The following is a 15,434-nucleotide window of genomic DNA, read 5'->3' on the forward strand; positions in this document are numbered from 1 at the left end:
AGAAACGTCTAGAAATGTAACGTCCAATGATGCTAAAGATAACAAACGGAGTCTAAACACAAGTGTTTTTTGGTAGAAAAAGGGTGTCAGAGGTAGGATGGATTGTCAGACCAGTGTGTTTGATTCTGTAGCCATGATGGGATCTGTTGCTAAGAAGGTGTTTAGATTAAGAGCTACACTACATTTTAAGTGATCCTCTCCCTCTATGCTATGGCTATAGGTTTGTATTGAGTTGAGTGATGATGACACGAGCAGAGTTTTTTATGTGGGCGTCAAAAAAACCCAAAAACTGAAACGACTCAACGAGCACATTGCAGCACAGTCGTGAAGTAAGAAGCAGAAGTCAATGTCTCACAAGACTCTGAAACAACAACAAAAAAAGAGATATTAGCCTTTCACCTGATTGTTCTCCTCGTGAAGTTTGTGTCTATACATTTATATAGATACCTATAAATAGATATATATTCATGATAAACGCTAATTATTGACTCATAATGAAGCATGACATTAATAAATGCATCATTTTCTGTCTTTCAATGTATCTTTGATGTTCCGCTGAAGAAAAACACTGATGTATAAAAGGAAAATAATAGATAATAAATAGTCTTTTACTCATCTTCCAAGTCAATAACTAGGGTTTTCTATTGTGTATCTGTACGTAAATTGCCACATGCTTCCTTTCTTCGCCCCACTCTTGCATACAGTGTTGAGAAAAAAAAGAAAAAGGAGCTGCTTCCTGAACAATAAATATCCAAACCCACAACCTACAACCGTCACTGCGTGTCTTCCACCTGCCTCCAAAAGTCTGACTTTCTTGCTTCTTCAAGGTGAGTTAATCCCATAAACTATTCAAAGATTTCACCATTAGTTTCTTTACTGTGAGGTTAACGATCACGTATTTTGTTTAAAAATATTAAATAATTATAAATGTAATTTTTCTGTTTGCTTATTACCTTTTTGTTATTGTTTAAGTTATACATTTTTAAGGTGTTAATCACTTTTAAATATGTATTGTTATAATTCTAACAACTTAATGAATATCATGAAATGTTTTTTTTACTTCTCTTATTTTTTCATGTGTATGTGTGTTTTGATTAAAATATTGTTGTATATTTTACACCCTTTTTTAGTTGTATACGCACATTTTTAGACATTTCCTTCTGCTTATTAAGTGATAATGGTGTGATATTAATAAATTGAACAGTAGAACAAGAAAACAGTAAAATAAATGAGTATAATTTAGTACAATTTACAAAATTATATAAATATTGGTTATATTATATATATATATATATATATATATATATATATAGCACTATTTACTAAATACTATTGAGCCAAAAAAGTCGATCATGTTGTTTAAAATAAAGTCAGTACAGACTTTTAATCTGAAAATAGGAAATGGTTAATATATTGTTTATCATTTTGTTGAATAATACATTTTAAAACTGATTTTATAATTTGAATAATGTTTATTTCTTGAAAGTTAAATAAAAAGGTAAATATAAAAGCTGCTAAAATAAGATATATTATACACAAATTGTTAAAAAAAAAAAACATTGAGTAACTAAAAATGACGATAGAGAGACTTTCTCTTAGTGTTTGGTTACACGTGCAGGTGGTTGTTTTGTTCTCGCCGACTTTCGAGAACTTTGACAGTTGGTACTCCTCACCACAAACCAACCATTTCCCCAACAGTTACACAACAGCTCATCAAGCGTGGTGCCCATCACTCTTATCACGCATCGACGCACTACCATGTGCAGATATAAGTCACACCATGCTGTCTTGAAACTGCTCTCGACGGCGATAACAACTACTTTTTAACCATTAAAAGTTAGGAAATTTCTACAAATACAAAAGGAGATTACACAATTACAAAGGGGCTTATTCAATTATATATGGCTGGATTTAATATACATTTTACAATTTAAATGAATAAATATGAGAACATCCTACTCAGACATGGCTGTTGGACATGATTTTTCTCATTTTCAAGCAATTTATTGTCGTCCATTTCAAATCAATTATGCATAGATTCCAATTATACCATCACTAGATCTATTCGAATTAAAATACAAATTAAAAATGAACTAACAACTCCAACAACAGACTTCAAAATGATTATCAGGCTCAATTCTGTTGCTAGAAAGACAAATCTTAATTTTGTCTCCAGTAACTAATTTATTTAATAAACAACAATGAAACAGAATTCCGTGCAGATAGCATGTTTAGCATGTTAGCATGTTTTAGGCTAGGTGGAGCCAAACGGTTGTGTGACGCTAAACGAAGCTTAAACCTAATAAAGTGTAAATTCCTTTTTTTTTTCTTTTTTTTTTACAGATTAAAGATATGTGGTCTGAATGTTATGTGCAATTTAAATAAACGTTCAATGGTTTGAGGCTTGTTGATGCAAAAGTGAGCAGCAAACACTAACACAGTTAGCGACATCGCTATAAATCAAATTTGCTGATTCATTATTTTAGACCACAGTCATGTTTATATTGTATTTATCCAAAACAATAAGTGATGTTAAACAATCTATTTGTTTCTCTAAAGAGGGACCTTGAGGATATTTCAAGCGATAAAATACAAATGTGCTTACCACAACCAGGTCGCACCACAGACACCCAGAGAAGTGAAAGTACAGTTCTGCACTAGTAAATACAGCAAAATAACCACATAATAAACAATACAAAACATAAGCTATAATAATAAAGTGACAATAATAATCGTTTTTATTGTCATCTTGTTCAATATAAATGGAATAATAATCGTTTTTATTGTCATCTTGTTCAATATAAATGGAGAAAAATATGTTTCTGAGGCTCAGTAATGATTTAAAAACGTAATAAAATGAATAAATTGTTAAATTTATATAGTAAATACCTCAATACGTATATTTGAAAATACATAAATAATTAAAAGGTCAAATAAATAAAATGTTGAATAAATAGATGTTTATAAACACAAATATGACAGAGTTCTTGACACAAACAAACAAAGAACTACAGTAATTGATTTATTTCAACATATTTACATTTATTCTCACATTTTGAAATACTTTTAGTTATGTATTTATACATTTATTACTATGTCATATATCACCCTTATATTCATAATGGCTGTAGTAATGTTCTTTACACTACAGTATTCTATATTTAATATAATACATCTTTATAACAAGTCTCTTTTCGTAGGGGGCGACACTCACGTCTAAAGTATGGCGAGTAACGTTAGCAATATCAAACTGGACAACGCCACCCTGTTCCTGCTCCAGAATGTGGAAGTCAGCATTGTCATCTCCGTGATCTACATGATCGTCACCACCGTCAGCCTGGTCGGAAACTTCCTCTCCATGTGGTTGCTGCTCTTCCACACCTCGCCCAAGACCTCCTCCATCATCTTCATGATCAACCTGACCCTCACCGACCTCTCCATCGGTATAGCGCTGCCCTTCCAGATCTACTACCAGCTCCACGGATACGACTGGGACCTCGGACCTAGCTCTTGCAGGTACTTCACAAATGCATATTGCTTTGCCGCCCAGTCAACCAATCACATCTTTTGAAATAATATAGAAGACGAATTTAAATACATTATTGTTCAACCATTACCCGTCACTAAAATGTATCATGATACAGTGTATTTACTACACAGATGTATCATGATACAGTGTCTTTACTTTACATCTGAATCATGATACAGTGTCTTTACTACACAGATGTATCATGATACAGTGTCTTTACTTTACATCTGAATCATGATACAGTGTCTTTACTACACATCTGTATCATGATACAGTGTCTTTACTACACTACTGTATCAGGATACAGTGTCTTTACTACACAGATGTATCATGATACAGTGTCTTTACTTTACATCTGTATCATGATACAGTGTCTTTACTACATTGCTGTATCATGATACAGTGTCTTCACTACACAGATGTATCATGATACAGTGTATTTACTACAAAGCTGTATCATGATACAGTGTCTTTACTTTACATCTGTATCATGATACAGTGTCTTCACTACACTGCTGTATCATGATACAGTGTCTTCACTACACTGCTGTTTCTTTATTTATATGTAAAAAAAAATTCACAATACTTGTACTTGTAATTACGTGTAATTAATTTACTTTTTTTTTTTTCAGCTTCCTGACTCTAGTCTTCTACACCAACATGTACTGCTCCATCTTGACCATGATGGCCATCGGAATCGACCGCTACATGGGAATAGTCCGACCTTTGCTCTTCAAACGGATCAGTCACAAGAAGTCCATCGCCCTGGTCAGCTGCCTGCTCATGTGGGCTCTGGTGCTGAGCGTCCTCCACCCGCTCATGGCCACAGACCTGACCTTTTACGTCCATGAACTCCAGATTACTACTTGTTTTGACATCCTGAAGAAAGATATGCTTCCGAACACCACCGCATGGGCCGCCTTCCTCTTTAGCCTCATTCTTGGGCTCTTCTTCTTCCCCTCCTGTATCACGACATTCTGCTACGTCAGGGTCATCCGTAAACTGGGTCAAGATTCCAAGACGACGCAGAAAAAGAGAGCAATACGCCTGGCCATGATCGTCCTGCTGGTCTACACTCTGTTCTTCACGCCTAACAACATCCTCCTCTTGGTTCACACGGTGCTCAGACTTTTCTACAACAAGTCTGTTTACATGGCCTACAAGCTGACCCTGTGCTTCAGCTGCCTCAACAGCTGCCTGGATCCCTTCATTTACTACTTTGCCTCCAAAGACTTTAGACAGAAACTGAGGCAGGTCGTTCCTCTGCTCAACCTGAGCAGTGCAGATTCTACAAAGATGGAACAAAGAGGGAGCATCTACTCCACACAGTGTGCTATGGAAGAACGAGAAGGAGAATATAGTGAACAGTGTTTGATGGCGCAGAACAAGCCTGCTTAGACTGTGGATATAAATCAGTGCAGAATATTGAATTGTTGAACTTAAACTTTAAAATGTTTGAATTTTTGCTTTTGTATATTGAAATGTTTTTTTAAGCATTAAAATAAATATATTTTTTAATGACTTCAATCATTTCTTTTTTGAAAATTCATGTGTATTGAATAATTTGTATATTGAAAGGTAGAATTTGCCTTTTTAAGAATTCAATTAAGGTTTTTTAATGTTTTCAATATTAGGATTTTTTTGCATATAGAATTAGATATTGTTATTTCAATAATTCAAAAATATATTTTTTAATTGACTTTAATAATTTGTATGTTGAAAGGTAGAATTTGCGTTTTTAAGAATTCAATAAAGTAAGTAAGTAAGTAAGTAATTTATAAGGATTTTTGCCTATAGTTTGATATTGTTATTTCAATAATTCAAAAATAGTTTTTTCTAAATTCTACATTTTTTTAAAAAATTTGCAGCCTTTTAAATTAAATTTTAAGATGTATTCATTTATATTTTTACATTTATTTATTTTTTGATTATTTTATTCATTTTCATTATTCAAAGTAAGTGTAGAGAACATCAGACCGTCACTACAAATATTGAAATCAAATATTCAATAAAAAAACTAAAAAAAACGTGCACTGATGGAATGGAGTGTGTTCGTGACAGGAAGTGTGAAAAGGGTGTTTGCTTGTGAAACTGTTTTTCATGTTATTCTTGCAAAAGCTGTAGCTGCAAAATCACTGTGACTGATTTTTCCACTATCACAAAGTAAATAGTTTGAATGGATAGTCACCGTTTATTTACACCCGCTGTGAAAGTAAAATGAAACAAAAATGTAAACTGGAAAACTTGGGCAGAGATGCTTAAAAGATGTGTAAAAGTTGATATAGTTGGTCGTTTAAAGTTAGAAGCAGCTAAAATGTAGATTTGATCATATTGATGGATGAAGAAAAAAAGATTTTTAAACGGAAAAAGAAATGATAGAACTTCCGTTTTTCTCACTTCCGTGTTTGTGCGTCTTACGTCATCACGCACTCGCGGTCACGCTGGTTGAGGAAGAGACTCCTTCAGTGATCAGAGGTAAACTTGTATATTTTATTATTTACATTTATTTTAAACATTGTTTTATTCGCTAAGTGTGCAACCGTGTGCAACATGCAGAGTGTGACGAATCGTATGTGTACCTGAAAATAGATAAACTTAGCTTAAACAGTGATTCTTTACTATTTAATTCGGTCTAAATAAGATGTGATGAAGATTATAAATGAGTAAAATGACACGTGTTTGTCTTCTATGAAATGCTTTACTCAATCTCTTGTATTGATTTTAACACATTTTTGAACATTACGTAATTTTTGGAAAGAAGTTACTTAACACAATGTACAATGGTGGGTTAAAAAACGTAATAAAATCTGTTTTATTTCTAAAGTCACAGACCATCATGATGCTAAACCCTGTGATCTCCAAGCTCGCACACAAGCTCGTTGTGCTTGCAAGTGCCTCGCCAAGACGACAGAAGATACTCCTGACTGCAGTAAGTTACAACAAATATTAACTCCTTTTTTTTTGGACTTTGCTGTCATTCTGTCTGAACTGATAACAAAGTCAACCCTTAACTTTACTTAAATGGTTTAATTCTGGATACTTTATTGAAACAAAATATAAAAAACAGGCTTAAATTAATCTAAACATAATTCCCTATTGGTACACAGCTTGAATCACATTCAGATATTATATATATAGATATATATATATCTATATATATAAACATTTAAAAAATAAAATAAAAACACAGCCTAACTCTTAAGTAGGATAAAAAAAACTTAAAAAAAACATACACTTACTTTACAAAGGCATGGAAAAAAGTCTGGTTCTTATTTTATTTTTACTTATTTTTTACAACAAAATGCTGTATTTGCTGTGGCTAATTGGAAAACAAAACAATTCTACCTAACCTAACCTAAAATACTAACCTGATTTGCCAGATAAACCTTTGGATTTCACACCAATGAAACCGGTTATTTAAAACAGAATTAAGAGTTGAATTTTATGAATAAATATAGTGGTTATAAGTAGTATTCGACTGTAACTAGCAATGTTTTTGACTAACCTAGAGAGCAATTGAATTAATCATTTTAAAATTGACATTATTTAATCTAATACTAGGAAATAAGTGTAGCAGTTCTGAAAGCCTAAATAAAATCCCATTAAATTGGATCTTATTATATTTCAGTGTATTATTTCCTTATTGTTATTATTATTACTATTATTACCATTATATTTTAGAAAAAAAAACAAACTTTTTTTACAGTACAGTAGTGACAATGACGTTTACTTATTCTGATCTTGCTATTTTTGAATACATTTAATTTATTTTATGGAGATTTTGTGACATTGTACGATTAGAAAGTCGTCTTCTTTCTTGCACCTCAGGGTTTACGGTTCGAGGTTGTGCCGTCTAGATTTAATGAAACTCTGGACAAGGAACTTTTCAAAGCCCCTCATGAATACGCAGTGGAAACGGCCAAGCAGAAAGCTCTGGAGGTGGCCAGGAGGATGCCGCTTGTAAGTAATTAAATATATATATATATATATATATATATTTCTCATTATAATGCACACGAGGTTCATGTTATCACATGTTTCCACTGGTACAGACTCACTTCAAGATTCCAGACATGGTGATCGGGGCAGACACTATCGTGGTACGACAAAAACTCAACACAAAAATCATTCTCGATTAACTGCTATTTGACTATATTTCCAGACAATAGACGGCATGATTCTGGAGAAACCAGTGGACAGACGAGATGCCTACAAGATGCTTTCGGCGTTAGTGATTATAAATCTTTGGAAAAATGATCAAATTTCACTATAAAACTTGTATTGTAATGACTTGTTTACAGCTTGAGTGGGAAGGAGCACAGTGTCTTCACGGGTGTTGTGATCGTTTTCTGCCACGAGAGAGAAAGTAGGTCAATTTCTTTGAAAATCTTTTGAGTTTCATTAAACATTTTAATTTGTGTTTTAATTGAAAATACATCAATACAAGCTTAAAAAAAAAATCATATTTAGTTTATTTAATAAAAACAAAAAAGTATTCAGAATTCCACTACAATAACCACATATCAGTACACAAGTGTTCATTGTTAAGTAATTTTTAATTATTAACAACTATCGTCAGCTTGTGTTTAAACTATTTTGGTCTGTTTACTTGACCTAACGGTTGTTATCTGAAATCAATTGGACATGTGTTTGTGATTTAAGCTTATTTTTTTTGTCCCACATTCTCTCCACAGACCAAGTGGAGTACCAGTTAATCGACTTCTACGAGGAGACGAAAGTGAAGTTTGCCGATCTGTCCGAGGAAATGCTGTGGGAGTACATCGACAGCGGGGAGTACGCGTGAGTACACGAGGAATATATATTGATTCACTTCTGACCTGTCCTATCACTGAGGTCATTGGACTTTGGTGCCTATTGTTTTGTGTCAAATTGTGCTGTGTTTGTCAGGGATAAAGCTGGCGGTTATGGCATCCAGTCTCTAGGAGGCATGCTAGTGGAGTACGTCCACGGCGACTATCTGAACGTCGTCGGTTTCCCTCTCAACCACTTCTGCAAGGAGCTGGACGCAATCTACAAAAAGTCTCCTTCGTCCCTCAGCCAGAAATCGGTCTCTATCTGTCACCTAGAACCTCCCTGCAAGTTATTTGAGCTGCCCTCAACAGAACTTCAGGTACAGTCCTGCTGTTTTTATCCACTGGATCCCAGATTTTAAATGTCACAACTTATTTTTGTAACACATGCAGGATGAGGTTGAAAAGGAGTTTGATACGCATGAGAGTCCTGGAGCAGTACCACTGGCGGCCAGTGGGTGGCAGCCAAAGCACACTAATGCAAATGGCCCTAAGAAGCATGAGCTGCAGCACATGATCGCACTGATGGACGGATTCAAAGCCTCAAAGGTACTTTGGAAGCAGCATGTTGAGTTTTTGTAAACTTGAACCAGAAAACGATGTTAAAATAAAGTGTCCTTTGTAAGTGCCATAATTGTGTTTACAATTTCCTCTGATGGAACTTGTATGTTCGGAAACGTATTTAGTGTTTGAAGTAAAGGCAATTATTATTACAATATATACAGTATATATATATATATATATATAGTATGAAAAATGTAATGTTTCAAATGCCTCAACTTTGATTTTTTAATTTTTTTTTTATTTTACAAATAGTTTTTTAATCTAATTCAAATAATTCAAAAATACTTTTTCTTTTTTTTTTAATTTTGTAACCTTTTTAATTAAATATAAAAATGTTGGCACTATTATACCAACATTTCTATACAATAATTAACAAACAATTAAATAAAATTATTCAACAAAAAACAATTCAACCTTTCAATTTAGAAACGATCGAATTTAATAATTAAATCAAATCTAATGCTTAACCTTTGTTTTATGGGTCAAGGTGACCCAGAGGCCCGAAAACAAAAGTGTTTGTATTATCCCTTGTGTTGTCTCTGGTTCAAGATGAACATTTACACTGACCCAGAGACACCACAAACACATTTGAAAACAAATGTGTTTGTGGTAAAGGTCACTTTGACCCTGAGTGCCTTAAACAAAATTTATTTTGACATTTAATGTAGAAAGATACATGTGGACAATAACTCGGTCAACAAATCCGACAGTTATGAGAAGTTCTTTTCTTACAGGCACTGTTTGTCGCCTCCCAAATGTGTGTCTTCGATGTGCTGAAAAGAAAGCCAGGCCTGAATGCTGAACAAGTGGCGCAGGAGATCAAGGCGTCTGTCAAAGGGGTGGAAACTCTGCTGGAGGCCTGTGTTTCTCTGAAGCTGCTCAAGTGCAAAAGTGGAGGCAAGTGTTCATAAGATCCTCAAGTTTTCTTAAAATAAATAATTTAACCTGATGGATTTATTTAGCTATTTTATTTCAACAACATTTCCTTTTGGTTACATTTTTTTAAATTTTGTTATGGATAACATTGTATCAGTTTCCTATTTATATGGTACTATTTTTCTAAATGTTTTGTTCTATTTCTAGATAGATAAAACGTTGTTGCTCCATCTGTAGGTTTCCTTCTACAGTTGAAATAAAATTTTATTTGGAATTCAAAGTTATTTTATGGTTTAAATTTCAATAGTGTGTGTATAAAGACAGTCATTCGATGTTTATTTTATTCTTTTATTCATCTGTGTGGTGCAATTAAACCTCCGGCCACTAGTTGGCAACATTCGTCATTTCCTCCTTGTCAAAGTAGCAACAAAACTGGTGAAATGGCAGCAATAAGTGAAAACTAAAGGATTCTCCAGGGTCCAGCAGCTTTTAAAGCTGATGTTTGGACTAATTTTGGTTTTGAAATGGAGTTTAAAGTAAAAAAAAAAAACACTGACATATACTGGATATTGCATGTTGCTACAGGTTGTTTGCTTTTCAAAATATGAACGAAAAATGTAAACTAATAACAATACATGCATTAAGAGACTCATCTTCCGACAAACATCTTCACATTTGATTAGAGAAATTATTTGTTCTTTTCTTTGTTGTAAAAGCCAGAAAAAGTGTTGTTTCTTCCAAAGAAACTATATATCCTTGTTCCTACAACATCGCAATATATCGTAATATATAGAAACGTATTGTATTGTCACACAAGTATCGCGATACGAATCTTATCGCCAGATTCTTGCCAATATAAATCCCTAAAACTAACTATATTAAATGAACATTTTTTTGCGGTAGGTTTGAACCTTTTTCACCCAGCTCCTCCACATATGTCACGTGAGAAAATGTGATTCTTATTATTTGTGTTTGCGTGTCTAGCAGGAAAGCAGAAGCCCGTGTACAAAAACTCTGATGTGGCGAAGAACTTTCTGCTGTCGGACGCTCCCTTCTCCCTGCTGGGCTACATCCAGCACTGCAACAACATGGTGTGGCCGCTCTTCTCTCACCTGGACAGTGCAGTAGGAGAGGGAGTGAACCAGCACCACAGAGCCTTCGACCAGACCTCAACGGATCTATTCCAGGTGGGTTAAAAAAAATTATAAATAATTTTGGTTGCTGAAGGTTATGATACTTGTATTATCAAAATGTTATAAAAAGGATAAAAATGAAGGTATTCAAACAGGAAAAAACTGATCCACCGATTAATTTAAGGACCCCCACAAGTGCTTAAAAAACAGTGTTTTTAGAAATTTGACACACATTCATCATCTAATAATTTTTTGGGGGTTTAATCAAATTAATTTTTCTTCCAGTGTGAATATACAGTAAAGAATTTCGGTGAATTCAAATGTGTCAAAACTCAATGAAATGTAAATGCATAATGTGAATTTAGTACAATTTTGTTCTTCATGCAAGTAAGTAAGTAAGTCATTTTTATTTGTATAGCGCTTTTCCAGACCAGGGTCACAAAGCGCTTAAACAATCAAAACAATATTCAATAAAGTATATACTTTAAAGGTCAAGATAAAACTGATAACACAACAGGAGTTCCAGAAAATCAAGGAAAAGCCTGAACAAATAAAAAGTGGATTATATTTAGTAATGCATATAATCTCTACTGACCAAGTCCAACATGGAAATCTTGAATGATGACAATTTTTGGGGGGACAAAGTAAAAAAAACAACAACTATTCCTTGATTGCATGTGGATATCTTTGCAAAGATAACGTTTATGTTTTTCTAATGGACAGCCTGTTTTTGAGAAATCATGAATTAATGTCAAACATCTGGATGAAGCTGTATAACATGAATGTGGATATTAATGTGTACTTAAAAGAGAAGACTTGGAGTTACTATTGAAAATATGCTAAAATCAACCTCCAATAATTCAAGGATAGATGGATAATCTTCAGTTAAGACTCATATTTACGGTTCAAAGAGTTGACTTTTCAACCGTGCATGACTTGTGACAGTGTTGCATGATTGACAATTGACACCTTTGCTTTACTTGAAGGACACGGTTTACAAGAGTGAAGAATCCAAGCTGAGGTTCATGAAGGCCATGCACAGCATCGCTAGAGTCACAGGGAAGGCTGTGGCGACAGCGTTTGACCTTTCCCGTTACAAGACGGCCTGTGACCTCGGAGGTGAGATCCTCAGTTGTTACATTTACAAGTGGAGTTTTACATAAAAGCAACATGATGGTAATTGTGAGACGTTTATACAACTCTTTAAGTCACTATCTGTAGTTGTTTTTGTTTTTTTTAATAGTTTCTTGCTTCTTCTATTTTTTGAATATAGTGTCATCCATTTTTTTTTTAATTCTCTTTAACCAGTTGCATTTTTCTGTGTACACATTAGTAAAAAAACAAGATAAAGACTCTTATCGTGTCAGTTTGTCTGTTTCTGGTTTTATCTTCATTGTGGTGTCCTGATAAAAATACTGACTCCGTCCCACTGCTGTAAATTAGTTTGGTGGTCACTAAGAGTGTCAAGACACTCGCGATGAGATACAATATACCATATATTGTGATACTCTAGGAACTTGTAGTATTGTCGAGTACTTTACTCTGGTCTTGCAGAATTAATAGACAACATGACTCTTGACAAAGTCATAACTGCTTTCATTTGATTTGAAACTAAAATATGTCCAAAAATCAGCTTTAAAAGCTGCTGGAGTCAACTGTATCCTCTCGTCCTCAGTTATCAGACATTGCAGGATTTCCTCGTTCCCTTAGCTGTGGAGGAAGTAATGACTGCTGCCATCTAGCAGCTGGAGGTTTAATTGCAACACAAAAATTACACCATGACCTTTTTGTAAAATTATAAATTGTAAATAAAAAAATCGAATTCTTTCATTTTAAACACACCTAAATGAAATATAAACACTAAAAGAACAATGGTGACAAATAAAATATGATTTGCTAAACAAAAAGCAGGTAAAAAACAACAACATTGCATTATATCAGGTTGGTTAATCTCTCAGGCTTACCCCTTGTGCTATCTCAGGGTCAAGGTGACCCGGAAGCCTGAAAACAAATGTGTTTGTGGTATCACTTGTGTTGTCTCTGGGTCAAAATGAACGACCTCCCTGGCTTCCATAAATACATATGCAGTGGTGGAGGTCGTTCATTTTGACCCAGAGACAACACAAGGGATACCACATACACATTTGTTTTGGGGCCTACAGGTCACATTGGCCCAGAGATAACACAACGGTTAAATATTCTACTCGCATGTCGTCCATGCAAAGATACTTTTAAGATTATCTCTAAAATAACAGTTTAACTTCTACTACATGAGTTAACTGTTCATATCAAGAATGTTGGTGTGTGATACTGATCACATGATGTTTACAATAGTTTGTTTGTCTCCCAGGGTGCACTGGTGCCATGGCTTACGAGTTCACCAAAGCTCACCCCAATATGTCCGTCGCCGTGTTCGACCTCCCGGCTGTCATCCAGCTTTGTGACCGTTTCCAGCCTCAGGACACGGACGGCAGAGTTTCCTTCGCCGCAGGTTTGTTTCTGTTCACCAGATTAAACGAGTTCATCTGTGGCTGACATTCGCTGACTCTTCCTGCAGGGGACTTTTTCAAGGACGAGCTTCCTAAAGCAGACTTGTACATCCTAGCGAGGATCCTCCACGACTGGTCGGACGAGAAAGTGCATCTTTTGCTGAGTAAAATTGCAGATGCATGCAGTCCAGGTAATCTCTTGAAGCCACTGTATTTATTTTCCTTTGTACAATTCATTATCAACAAGTATATTAGTGCCATCAGAATATTGAATTATGTCATTTTGAATTTTAATGTTGAAATATTACTTGTTTTTTATCGTCGAACGTATGAATTTATTTTTATTTACTAGTTTACTTCAATAATTTGTATACTGAAGTGTTTTTTAATTAGTTTTTTAATAATAGAACACATTTGTTGAAATCATTTCTAAACAAATGATTTTTTTTTTACACATAGTTTGATATTCTTAATATATAAAAAAATATATATATTTTTATTTGTAGCCTTTTAAATTCAATGTAAAAAATGTTGTTATAATATAAGTTATTGGCTTAAAGTTAGATCGAGTCGCTTGGTACTCGTGGTATTTTTGGTGGCACTAAAATGATTCAATAAAAACAAAATGAAACCTTTCAATGTATAGATTATTAAATTTAATTCAAAATACATAATTTTATGTTACGAGTTACAGTTCAATTAAAAAGTCAAACTTTCAACACTTGAAATATTTAATTTAACCATTCAATATTCTGATGGCACTGATTTAATTGCATACATAATCGCAACTGTTGTTAATAACCGTTTTTGAATTAATATAAAACATACAAATAGTTTTAGCTTCAAATGTCCTCCATTTCTAAATTCAAGTCAGACTTGCTGATCCCCTGATAAACACAATATTATTGTCACTCACACACACCAACCTGCACTTGCACGATGCCGACAGACTCGGCCGTCCTGATCAGCGAGATCGTCCTGGAGGAGAGCAGGTCGGGTCCGAGTCGTGGGCTGCTCCAGGCCCTGAGCATGTGCGAGGGTCGACAGAGGACCACCACGGAGTACAATCAGCTTCTGAGGGATCACGGTTTCATCCAAATCCAGTCCAAACGCACTGAAAACCTGCTGGACGCTCTGCTCTACGTCAGAAATCCTACGACGACGAAACCTCAGTGAAGCAGGTCACGTGATCAATTCCACATCCCAGTTAATCCCGGTTCAATTTATGGATATTAAAGACAGAAACTATGGAAGTATATCAGTGCCGTCAGGATATTAAATGGTTGAATTTAACGTTTCAAATGTAGGAACCTTGATTTCAAAAAAATAATAATAATTTAAGCTTTGAATTGTTTTTAGGTTATATTTGATTTTATTGAAAAATTTAATCAATTACAGTTATTTTTATAATTTGATATTCAAATTTTAATAATACAAAAATAAATATTCTAAAGTCCGTATTTCTTTATCTGTAATTTTTAAATTCAATATAAAATGGTTACTCCAGAAGACACTATTGTAAAACAAATTTACTCATTTTGATTTTTAAATTGAATTAAAAAAAAAGTAAAAATGTTACCTTTCAATATGCAAAATGATTCAATTATGATTAAAAAATGTTTTATTATTTTATTTTTTAATCCCATGTTTTAATAGAAAGATCTAAAGTTTTAATATTATAAATTCAACAGTTCAATATTCTGATGTCACCGATATACTTCCATAACAAACTCACTCCTGATATATATTTAAATATATATATTTTTTTTATTCTCAGGTTGTGCGGTGGTTGTTGCCGAGACGATGTTAGAAGGACACTCTGCATACTCCTGCCTTCAGTCGCTGAACATGCTCGCGCAGACGGAGGGAAAAGAGCGAACGCAGCTGCAGTATGAACACCTTCTGAGCGTGCACGGCTTCGGTGACGTGCGCGTGACTCGCACCATGAACTTTCTTGATGCTCTAATTGCTATTAAAAAGTAGCCGATGAAGCGCCAGAGTTTTGTGAATAAATTTTAAATTTGATTTAAAC

At 34.2% G+C, this 15,434-nt stretch overlaps 2 protein-coding genes across 4 annotated transcripts; both read left to right on the forward strand.

Annotated features, from left to right (window-relative positions):
* The first annotated feature begins 776 nt into the window (after positions 1-776).
* p2ry8 (P2Y receptor family member 8) lies at positions 777-5,026 on the forward strand. The gene is made up of 3 exons (XM_087804752.1): positions 777-827; positions 3,201-3,516; positions 4,162-5,026. The coding sequence occupies exons 2-3, from the start codon at positions 3,224-3,226 to the stop codon at positions 4,925-4,927; spliced, it is 1,059 nt and encodes a 352-aa protein (XP_087660878.1). The 5' UTR covers positions 777-827; positions 3,201-3,223; the 3' UTR covers positions 4,928-5,026.
* Positions 5,027-5,938: 912 nt separating this feature from the next.
* On the forward strand, positions 5,939-15,416 carry asmtl (acetylserotonin O-methyltransferase like). Of its 3 annotated transcripts, none has more exons than XM_087804753.1 (16): positions 5,939-6,004; positions 6,354-6,458; positions 7,358-7,489; positions 7,582-7,629; positions 7,692-7,756; positions 7,831-7,895; positions 8,224-8,329; positions 8,438-8,660; positions 8,734-8,889; positions 9,639-9,801; positions 10,765-10,967; positions 11,900-12,032; positions 13,264-13,404; positions 13,471-13,593; positions 14,352-14,583; positions 15,180-15,416. In XM_087804753.1, the coding sequence occupies exons 2-15, from the start codon at positions 6,366-6,368 to the stop codon at positions 14,576-14,578; spliced, it is 1,878 nt and encodes a 625-aa protein (XP_087660879.1). In that variant the 5' UTR covers positions 5,939-6,004; positions 6,354-6,365; the 3' UTR covers positions 14,579-14,583; positions 15,180-15,416. The 3 variants fall into 3 exon arrangements, with proteins under 3 accessions (XP_087660879.1, XP_087660880.1, XP_087660881.1); XM_087804754.1 differs by having other exon boundaries at positions 10,768-10,967; XM_087804755.1 differs by lacking the exon at positions 14,352-14,583.
* The last annotated feature ends 18 nt before the right edge of the window (positions 15,417-15,434 follow it).

The sequence above is a fragment of the Callionymus lyra genome, chromosome 12, assembly GCF_982586985.1.
Source record: "Callionymus lyra chromosome 12, fCalLyr1.hap1.1, whole genome shotgun sequence".
NCBI classification, from domain to species: domain Eukaryota; kingdom Metazoa; phylum Chordata; class Actinopteri; order Syngnathiformes; family Callionymidae; genus Callionymus; species Callionymus lyra.

Coding starts and splice junctions, on each gene's coding strand:
- p2ry8 (XM_087804752.1), top strand. CDS start 3,224: ATGGCGAGTAACGTTAGCAATATCAAACTGGACAACGCCACCCTGTTC. Junction 3,517..4,161: donor CTCGGACCTAGCTCTTGCAG/GTACTTCACAAA, acceptor TTTTTTTTTCAG/CTTCCTGACTCTAGTCTTCT.
- asmtl (XM_087804753.1), top strand. CDS start 6,366: ATGATGCTAAACCCTGTGATCTCCAAGCTCGCACACAAGCTCGTTGTG. Junction 7,896..8,223: donor TTTCTGCCACGAGAGAGAAA/GTAGGTCAATTT, acceptor TTCTCTCCACAG/ACCAAGTGGAGTACCAGTTA. Junction 13,594..14,351: donor TGCAGATGCATGCAGTCCAG/GTAATCTCTTGA, acceptor CGATGCCGACAG/ACTCGGCCGTCCTGATCAGC.